Here is a 9,894-nt window from a genome sequence, read left to right on the forward strand (position 1 = left end):
CAGCCGGTTGCTGTTGTGCAGCTCCAAGTCCTGCACGGTGCCTGCTGGGGACGTCACTGTCACCGTGAAGTCCCCGTTGCTGCTGTACGTCAGGGCAGCGTACTTGGCCAGGTCTTGCAGGGCCACCACAGTGTCCTGGGCATGGAGAGAGCACCAAGCTGGAGTCACCCCTAATTACAGGGGGTTACAGAGGTGGGATGCTTGGAGCAGTCCCATGGCCCCCAGTGCTGGTACCTGTGTGGAGGCGAAGCCCTTGTAGGGGTTTTGCTGCTTGATGAGCCAGCGGACGATTTGGGAAGCCATCCCCAGGTCAGCAGAGGACATTTGCGGCTGGGTGAGGTAGGCCAGGAGGACGTAGGCGGTCATCTCCACCTCCGCCGGCATGGCGGCAATGCGAGGCGGGCAGAACCTTCCCCTTCCTCCGCCAGTAGAGCTGCCCCTCTGAGAGAGAAGGGGGTGGGAGCTCAGTCCCCTGCTCTGAGGGTCCCGGGGGGCTGGATGGGGTGACCCAGGCAGAGGTTGGCAGTGCCCGGAGGTGCCCCTGCCCGTGCTGGGGGGTACCTGCGCTGGCGCTGTGCTGCGCCAGGCTCTGCAGCTGGCTTTGCTGCTGCTCCTCGCGCCCCGCCAGCCCCAAGACATAGGCGAGCAGCGCCTGCGTGTAGGGGTCATCTGTGGCCGAAGCCTCCAGGCACTGCAGGACTGAGCTGACCTTTGGGTCCTGGCATGGGACTGGAGTCAGGAATCGGCCCATGGGTGTGGGCATCACTCACAGACCCCAGTTCTGCCCAGTGAGACCAGTTGCACCCAGGTCTGTCTAGGAGGTGGCCTGGAACAGACAGACCCCCTGTCCCAGCACCCGTCCTCGGCCCACCAGCCTCTCCACGGAAAATGGGGTCATCCTCACCGTGGGGGACAGCCCCAGCTCCAGCATCGCAGCCGTGACATAAGCTGACAGCGAGAGCTCGTCTGAGACACCACCCTGCAAAGGGGACAGCGGGAGTCGGGTCCGGCCGTGCTGTGCCACTGGCACAGGGACTCCCCCTCTGCCCAGACTACACACCGGGGATGTGCTGGGGCCAACCTGGCTCTGGCTGCACGTCCCCATGTCCCACCCCACCGACCCACCTGCAGGGTGTTGTTGAAGAGCTTCCCCAGGCTGCGGAAGCAGCCCATCTCCTGCTGCTGCTTCTGCAGCCCGCGCAGCGCGTCCGTAATGTGCCGCTCGACAGTCACGTAGGTTCTGGCTTGCCCGAAGGACTTGAGAACAAACGCTGTCAGCCTACAAGCCAGAGAGACAGCGGCAAGAGGGGTGAGCGGGGCTGGGGCACGCGTGGTGGCAGGAGGAGCCCCGGGACGGCCGGGGCCCAGAGGGATGCGGCTGCACAGCCTGCCCCAGCCCTGCACGGTGCCTCACCACGTATTGCCCCTGGGATCGCTCTTCCCGAAGGCGCTGTAAGAGCCGTCATCATGTTTGTAGAGCAGCTCTCGCTGGTACCCTGCGGGCAGGAGATGGAGACAAGTCTTTCCGTGGTGGTCTTTAAACCCCTGGGGGACCCCAGAGGCAGCCTGGAGCCCAGACCCACCCCAGGATGCAGGTAGAAAATGGGGAGGGGGGCATAGGGCAGTGGTGTCCCTCAGCAGCCAGCGGGGTGGGACAGGGAGAGGAGGGGACCGGGGACGCTCACCACTTTGGAGGAAGCCCTGCGCCTTGGCACGGATGTCGGGGTGCAGCTGCCCGCTCTTCTCCAGGTACTGCTGGATGTAGATGTTGGGGGCGAAGCGGACCATGTTCTGCTCCCCGCAGCCATAGGGCATGGCCAGGAGGAGGTCCAGGTTCTGCAGAGCATTGCCCATGATGTCACCTGTCCCAGGGGGTATGAGAAGCACCATCATCAGCTGTGTCCCCCATATCCCCTCACATCTCAGCTCCATGTGGTCCCACCTCTTGCTGAGCTTGAGCCATGGAGCTCTGCACCCTCCATCCCCTGCCTGTCCCTTACCCATCACGGTGACGTGGGCTCGCTGGGAGCCCTCCAAGATGTTTGCAGGAACCTCCAGAGAGACTTCTTCAGTGACTGTGGGGATGGAGGGCAATGACAGTGGGGTTGCCCAGCTCCTCCTGGCTGGGCCCCATGGCACCTTCACCCACCCCCTTTCTGCTCTGACCCTCCATGGGCTCAAGGCTGAGTAGGGGCATGTCAGCTGGGAGCCTCTACGGATCCTGGTCCTTGGCTCCTCTGGCCTGGTGGCTCTCATGACCAGTGGCCAAGAATCCCTGCCCCGTGTCCCCACAGCACTGCCAGACACCCCCGGCCAGTCCTACCTTCCTGGCAGAGCAGGGAGTTGTGTGCCTTCTCCACCAGGATCTCCCCAGGCTGTGAGGAAGCAGCATCAGAGTCGGTCAGGGGAAGGGACCAGCTGTGTCCCCCCTGTCCCTCAGGGTTATGCCTGCAGCCTGGGCTCGGGGCTGAGTGCTGTCCTGCTCTCAGTCCTCCCACTGCACCCCAAGGGCTGCTTGGACCCTGTCCCCAAATCCATCCCACTTTCCTCCTCCATAACCCATCTGACCTGCACCAACAAGGGCTTTTATTTATGGTGTCCACACGCCCCTGGGCCGGCACCACAGGCATCTCGTTGCCACAGAGCTCCTTGGAGCTGAGGGCCTCAGTGCTGATGGTGATGTTCACCTCCCTTGCAGATGCAAGCAGGGCACTTAGTCACCACGGAGCCCCCCAGCTCACACCGCAGCCCCACGGGCTTGCAGCAGCCTTAGGGCTTTGTGTGGGGATAGCTGGATTGGGATGGGGGTCACCAAGTTGAGGAGCAGTCCTGGGAGGCAATGGGGAGGGTGGGAGTGGAGCAGAGGAGAACTTCCCAAGTGGCACTGCATCTGCTCGCATCCTCCTTGCCCACCCCATCCTCTGAGGGGGTCCCCAAGCAGCAGGGCAGGGGGTCCCACCACAGCCCCAGTGCTCTGTACCCAGGCTTGTGGCTCGCATGCCCCACCGGAAGGTCCTCGCTTCATCCATGCAGATACAGCCACCATATGCCTCATCCGCGCTCGCCGACACCTCCAGCTCCACTGACTCCGCCAGCGTCACCTGAACCTGCCGGCCCATGGCCACAGCTCCATCAGCCCCCGCCGGACCCCAGATCCAGAGCCCCCTCCCCAGCCCCGTAAGCACTGCTGCAGGTACTTGAAGACGGTGGCCACCAGGGGGAAGGCTTGGCGCCACGAAGAAGGGCTTGAAGGCTGTGAGGGTGGTGGCAGGGGCCAGGCCCAAGCCCTGCGGTGCCGTGCAGAACATCCCGGCTTCCCATGTGGTGATGGCATCGGGCACTGTCACCGTCACCTCCGCGGAGCCCCCCTCCCTGCAGGAAGGAGAACATCATGAGGCCATCCCACCATATTCACCCACATCTGGTGTCATCCCCAGATGGGCTGGCTCTCTCCCTAGGGGAGAAGGAGTGTCCTGATGTCCCCGAACTCCCTCCATGCAGGAGGGGATATAGGGAGAGAACCAGGTCCCACAGCCATGTCTCTGGGAAATACGTCTGGGGTGTTGGTGGCTCTTCCTGGTCAGCAACAACTGGGGTACCACGGTTCATTACTTCTGGGACATCAGTTAATATCCGCAAATAGGTGACAGGGTAATCAAAGCCACCTGGAAGAGGCAGAGCAGAAATTAGGATCCACAGGTCTCTGCATCTCCACTGGACCTCGCCTGCATGCAGCTTGAAGGTGGCCAAAATCCTTTTCAGTCCTCTTCAATCCCTTCAATGCCAAGTGTATTGCCAGGATGATGGCAGGAAAATGCTGAACAGGGTGGTGGGTCTTGAATGCTTCCAGGGTAGTTGAATTCAGGGAGTACTTTGTAGACCTGGGAATGAACACGTTCTAGGTGCAAAGCCAGGCAGGCATCTACCACCTGCCCAGGACTAGGACTGCCCAGGAGCCACCATGGCACCAGGTCCCCATAAGGGAGGTCCAAGCCAATGTCATCTCTTCCACCTCCTATCCCTGGCTAGACCCTGGGGCTGCAGAAGTGGCCCCGGGCAGTGCCACCACTCACCGCCTCTGTGTTGAGCTCAGCCTTGGACTTCAAGAGCAGCACGCTGTGGTCCATGGCACGGACAGCACACAGGGACCCTGGGGCAGCCTCCAGCTCCAGCCGCAGTGCTGAGCCGGGCAGAGCCGTGTCCTCTGAAAAAGCCATCTTCACCTGGGGAGAGACAGAGGCATCATGGGGCAAGGGCAGGAGGGGGAGCCACCTCCCATGGAGGAGCAGGACCAAGACACAGACATGGAGGTCTCTTCTAGACAAGGATAAAATCAGGCTTGAGGGTTTGGGGATCAGGGCATGGATTAAAGAGACTGTGACGCCGCGATACATTTGGAGCAGGATGGACCTCAGGGCATGAAGCTGTGGACAAGCCATGGAATGATTCCCCCATCTCCAGCAGCCTCCTCTCACCTTGTTGGGGAAGCACTTGGCCACCCTGAGCTCGGTGCTGTCAGCCACCATCTCGCCATCGGGCAGCACCGCGTAGCCCAGCACTTTGGCCGTGGGTGCCAGCTCGGGGCCAATGGGCAGCTCCAGGGAGAAGCAGCCTCTCAGCCCTGGGCTGTGGGAAAGGAGGGGAGGTGAGGACCAGGCACGGAAAGCAGAGCCCTGCACAGCCCATCCGTGCCTCGGGACCTACCAGCCTCTGCAGGCAGCTCTTTCCTGAGGATGGTGGCAATGGTCCTCTTGGCCAGGACCTGCAGAGGAGGAGATGGGAACAACTAAACTCATGTTTTGTGTGGAACCGAAATGCCCTGACAGAGTATGGACCCAGGGGCAAGAGTGCCGGCATGGTTTTTGACCTTGACCATTCTCCAGCCTCCCCTCCAAAACGTCTCCCATGGGCATGCAGGTCCAACAGTGCCAGCAGACACCCCTACTAACAGGCGTATGTCTGTTGGTCTAGCCAGCACAGATTGCTCATTTTGTTGTCCTCAGGGACACAACCATGAACACATGGGTAGACGTGGACCTTCACACACAACAGCCCTAACATCCACTGCCCAACCTCCATGAGCTGGGGCTCACCAGGAAGACCACATCCAGGCTCTCCAGCTCAGTCCCTAAGGCCTCCTTGCTGAAGATGTAGTCCACCCAGAGCTGCTGGGGCTGGCCGCAGGGCAGCTCGCTCTCCAGCCTGTGGATCCACAGGAAGCTTTTGCTCTCCGAAAAGAAAGGGCTGAGGTACGCATAGGCATTTTGGTAAGTGAGTCGTTCTGGGTGTGAGCTGTCTTGTTGACTTGACCCTGAGTGATGGAGGTAGAAATCAGGGTGGTGAAGCCACCCAAGAGCCCACAAGGTGCTGGTCCCAGTGCCAGGCATCACTGATGCAGGCTTGGAGAGGTGCCCAGCCCTGTACTACTGGAGAAAGCAGCACAGGGACCCCTGAGGGGTGGGAGATGGGTCACTTACACGCAGGGAGACCGTGCCACTCCAACCAGAGGTCTCCAGCTCGAAGGAGGCTCTCCCTGATCTGTCTGTCAGGAAGGTCTGTCTTGTATCTTCTCCTTGCTGGCTAACGACAAGCAAGAGCTGCTTCTGCGGCAGCACGGCACCGTCGGCTCCCTTCAGCAGCATCTGCATTGGGAGGGAAGGGGAGATGCCCCGGGTTGGGCTTCAGGCGTGGGGAGAGCAGGGTTGGGGGTCAGTGGGACTGGGATTGGGTGCAGCAGGGTGCAGGGGAGCCCTGTGGGGTGCAGGGACCCCCCCCATTACCGTCCCAGTGTAGGGGATGCCAGGCTTGTAGAAATCATTGGTGTTTTCGAAGGTGACGGTGAGGATTTCGGGTAAAATCTTGCAGCTCTTAGTGCTTTTCAGCTCCAGCCCTGTGGAGAGGGAGTGAGGAGCTGAGGGTGTTGTGGGGACACAGGGCACAGCTTAGCTGCTGCCAGCTCTCCCATTGTGGTGCAGGAAAGGTCCCTGGACATTTTAGGCTTTCCCTCTGCAGCCAGCAGCTTCGAGCACAGTTCACACCTCCTACAAGAAGAGCAAAACCTCTACAGCATGTTTTAGACCTAAAGTCAGGCACAGCTTGCTGCAGAGACTTCACAAAATGTGCTTCACCAGAGCACCATAAGGCAGGGCCACCTCGGTGCCGGTGGGCCTGGGACAATCCCTGATCTTCTCCTTTTCTGAAGTTTACAGCCCTTTCTGATGAGACCGAGGTGGTGGGGGAGGTGGATTGTCTCAAAGAACGGAGCCACGCCACTGAAGCGGGCGAAACCACTGCTTTACGTCGCAAGGACTCGACTCATTGCTAGCCATAGCGTCAGGAGAGTTGTTGGATCTTGGAAAGGCATTTTTGCCTCCCAACCATTTCTCTGGTGAGAATTCGAAGTATTGCCTGGCTGACCTGGCTCACATCCCCGCCTGGACCCAGTCCCTGCACATGTGCACCTCTAAATCACAACGTTGCTTTTGGGCTTCCCCAGAGAAGACCAATACTCCGTGCCACGTGCACGTGGGTGCATGCGGGGACGAATGCAAAACCGTGCACCAGCAGCAATGCCCCTGCCCAAGCAGAGCATTGCTGTCCCTACCTGTCCCATCCTCCACCAGCGATGCCTGGACTTGGATTTGCTTCCGATACATGGACCTGGTCAGGTTGAAGGCAGCCAACAAAACCTCTGTTGAAAAGCAGCCGTTCTTCTCGGTCTGGAGGGACAGAGTCAACCCCGTTAGCAGCAGTCCCAGGAAGGGGCTGTCCCAGCGGCACCCACGCTCCCCGGCAGTGCTCACCTGCCCACCAGCCTCGGTGCAGTTCATCTTTTTCTGGTTGGCATCGTGAAGTCCATACAGGATCCTCATGTGCCTGAAGGGCCGGCACAAGCTGGCCTGGACCCTCCCCTGGATGGGCTTCCCGTAGGTGTAGCTGTTGGGTGGAGGGTGGTGAGGGTGTGTCTGACGGACCACCGCATGTCAGATCCCCCATCCCCTCCCTCTTCCCAGCGCAGCCTGTTTCTGGCTCACCATCCACAAATCTGCATCTGGAACTTCTCTTCCCCCTCCAGCACCACAGCAGGGAGATGAATAGTCATCTCAAACTTGGGCAGCACTGATGGAGAAGCAAAGGGAGAGAGGGTTGTCACTCCTAGGACAAGGACAACGGTGCCTGGGTGGCCAGGGGGGCCAAAACATGCTGCCCACAGGGACGTGCCAAGGTGGGGTTCCCACCCGCCTGCACCTCCCAGTCCCCACGTACCATATTCCTCGACGCTGAAGGAGTGGCTCTTCCCCTCCACCTCGATGAGGTACGTGCCCAGGGCCGGCTCTGCAGCCAGCGGGAGGGACAGGTCCACGATGCCCTGCCGCGGGCTCACCTCCCGCCACTGCGCGATGCGGTTCCCACTGGGATCCTGCACACAGGGTCACGCGCTGTTAGCACCCTGGGGAGCCCAGCACCCCACGAGAAAACAGCCCACGGCTGTGTTGTGCTTTTCCTCTCCCAGCCACGCTGCCTTCCCAAGCCCACACCACCCAAGAGCCTGCTTCCGTCTCTCAGACTGACCTTCAGGAGCACAAGGGGCAGCTGCAAGGCAAAGAGAAGATGGTTAGAGGAGAAATTCAAAGCCTTCCTTGGGGTCTCACCAGGGTGGGGACATCTTTGGAGCCGTGGATGGAGTAGAGTGAGTTATTTGTGGGATGCTGTGAACTTCCAACCTTTCTGTTCACTTCTGTTCAGATTTTGAGGCTCTGGGTGGCTCTAGCTGGGATGAGCCAAGGGCACTGCCAGCATGACATGGAGAGGTGGCATCTCCTAGTGCCTTCACAAGTGACCAGCAACCATTTCATCTGGGAACCTCCTGCATTTCCAGAGACCCAGTTGATTGCTCAGGAGTGCCAGAGACTGAATTCGCCTGTAATCCCGGAGTCTGATGACTTGATGGGTATCAATATCAAAGCACTTTCCCCGCTTCCCACTCACCATTGCTATGTCCCTAACCAAAAGTTTAAGCGGGTACGTTCCCATCTCACACCTGCAATTCTGTTTTCTCTTTCCTTAGCCTGCTGAAGCCTGTGTGAACAGCACAGGGCATCCCTGCCCCTGGGGAGCGCAGGCACCCAGGCAGAGCTGGCTGGGGCAGAATTCCCGAGGGGAAAGGTGCTGGCTGACTCCCAGAGTTCTCTCACAGCTTGCTGAGACTGGAGGAGAGCAGTGCCGAGGAGCTCTCTGTTGCCTCCCCAGCTCCCCCAGTGCTGCTCTCACCTTCTTATTGCTGGGAGTGAAGTCTTTATCCAAAGAGACAATTCGAAACTTCACTGGAAAAAGCAAATGGGAATGCAGGAGTGAGTGGTGGGTTCATCCACAGGGAGAGGGGTTCCCCATGGGGAAGGTGGATGGAAATCCACGCCGAGCCCCGCAGTGGGGCACTGCCCCCCAAGCGACACAGCCTCCAGCACTGCCAGCATGCCCTGGCATTGCCCTGGGCCAGCGCTGGGGGTCCCAGTGCATCTCAGGATGAGCCCTCCTATTTCCAGGCAGCGTAGGAACAAGTCTGAGCCTCCTGTACCCCTCTCCCACCAGGTTCTTCAGCCCAGAGCAGAGTGGTCCCTCCTGCCCCCCTCACCTTGCTGTCCAGGCTTGTAGACAGTTTTGTCTGTCTGTATGAAGATCCCAGGCTCCAGGGCTCTCAGCATCACCTTCTTCTTATCAGAGACATCCAGGGAATCTCCCTGGATTGAGATATGCAGGTCTACGATTTCCTCCTGCCCTTTGGAGGGGGATGGCGCCTGCCAAGGGAAACGCCAGGCACCAGGTGAGGACAAGGGACATGCTATGGCCAGGATGCTCTGCTCACTCCAAGTGACCCAGAGCACTCCCTGCCCACAGGGACATCTTCCCCAAGTCAGGATCTGGGAAGAAATGTCCCCCCAACACCCCGTCCTAGCCCGCAGATCTGCTGCCGGGGGATTATTTCAGCCACTGAACAACTGGGCTGAGCCTAGAGTCATTTTGCCTGCGTGGGGGATGAGACCCTACAAAAAGACGGGGAAGTCACGCCCGCTCCCATCCTCCTCCAGCTGCAGAGGCTTAGGGCTGCGCAGCAGCGTGGGGACCACCGCCCCATGCCCAGGTGGAAACTGCTCTGCCTGGAGGCAGCGGCGTGCCCAGGGCATTCCCCTCCACGCCTGCGGCTGTGCATGGGGTGACACTCACGGGGAAGGTGATGTTCAGGTACAGATGAGGCTCCTGGACCTTCCTCTCCGGCAGGGTGATGCTGTGGGTCCTGTCTGCTCTCTGCAGCTGGACGGTCACCTGCGCGGCCTCGTGGAGGCCACTGAGATGGACCCACAGCATCGCTGTGTGGGGGTAGTAGATCACAGCTGGGGATGTGACCACGTAGTGTCTGGCAAGGAGAAGTGCTGAGATGAGAGGCGTGGGGACGAGGCATATCCCGGGACAGTCCCCACGGAGGCCTGAAGAGCTCCTGGGCACACAGAACCCTGTGCTGGGGTGCAGGGCCGCCTCCCCCAGCCTGCCCGCCCTGCTTTTGGGTTCCCCTTGACTTCCCGGCTCAGCAAGGCGAAGGCTTTGCTCACGCATGGCTGCAAGTGAAGCAGCACCTCCAATAAACCAGCCCAGAGCCACCAGACCCCCCAGCCCCCGGGCGCACCGAGTCCTCAGTGCTTGTGGGCAGGGACAAGCCACCACCCCGAGCATTGAGCGTTTCCACCCTGGCCAAGAGCCACATGCACGGGAAGGATTGTCACCCACTAGATGCTGCCAAGGAGCCAAGACTAAATGCCCTCCCACCAGGCACGGACAGACAGACAGACAGAGAGGGCTTGCAGCGCTGCGGACGCCCCAGCGGCGAGGCGCAGGATGAGG

At 60.2% G+C, this 9,894-nt stretch overlaps 1 protein-coding gene across 1 annotated transcript in view; it reads right to left on the reverse strand.

The window, feature by feature from the left end:
- The window catches only part of LOC104619258 (alpha-2-macroglobulin-like protein 1), a 10,527-nt gene extending 1,164 nt beyond the window's left edge, over positions 1 to 9,363 (reverse strand). The window contains 27 exon segments of the mRNA XM_010285063.1: positions 1 to 135; positions 235 to 441; positions 566 to 718; positions 905 to 979; positions 1,126 to 1,279; positions 1,415 to 1,496; positions 1,686 to 1,862; positions 2,001 to 2,075; positions 2,306 to 2,375; positions 2,569 to 2,586; positions 2,589 to 2,691; positions 2,974 to 3,372; positions 3,554 to 3,665; positions 4,067 to 4,223; positions 4,476 to 4,621; positions 4,705 to 4,762; positions 5,094 to 5,228; positions 5,478 to 5,642; positions 5,781 to 5,890; positions 6,605 to 6,719; positions 6,804 to 6,936; positions 7,035 to 7,119; positions 7,267 to 7,420; positions 7,573 to 7,593; positions 8,272 to 8,324; positions 8,633 to 8,795; positions 9,223 to 9,363. Coding sequence (XP_010283365.1) covers positions 1 to 135; positions 235 to 441; positions 566 to 718; positions 905 to 979; positions 1,126 to 1,279; positions 1,415 to 1,496; positions 1,686 to 1,862; positions 2,001 to 2,075; positions 2,306 to 2,375; positions 2,569 to 2,586; positions 2,589 to 2,691; positions 2,974 to 3,372; positions 3,554 to 3,665; positions 4,067 to 4,223; positions 4,476 to 4,621; positions 4,705 to 4,762; positions 5,094 to 5,228; positions 5,478 to 5,642; positions 5,781 to 5,890; positions 6,605 to 6,719; positions 6,804 to 6,936; positions 7,035 to 7,119; positions 7,267 to 7,420; positions 7,573 to 7,593; positions 8,272 to 8,324; positions 8,633 to 8,795; positions 9,223 to 9,363 — 3,396 coding nt within the window.
- Positions 9,364 to 9,894: the final 531 nt, after the last annotated feature.

Source organism: Phaethon lepturus, unplaced genomic scaffold, assembly GCF_000687285.1.
Source record: "Phaethon lepturus isolate BGI_N335 unplaced genomic scaffold, ASM68728v1 scaffold32114, whole genome shotgun sequence".
Lineage (NCBI taxonomy): Eukaryota > Metazoa > Chordata > Aves > Phaethontiformes > Phaethontidae > Phaethon > Phaethon lepturus.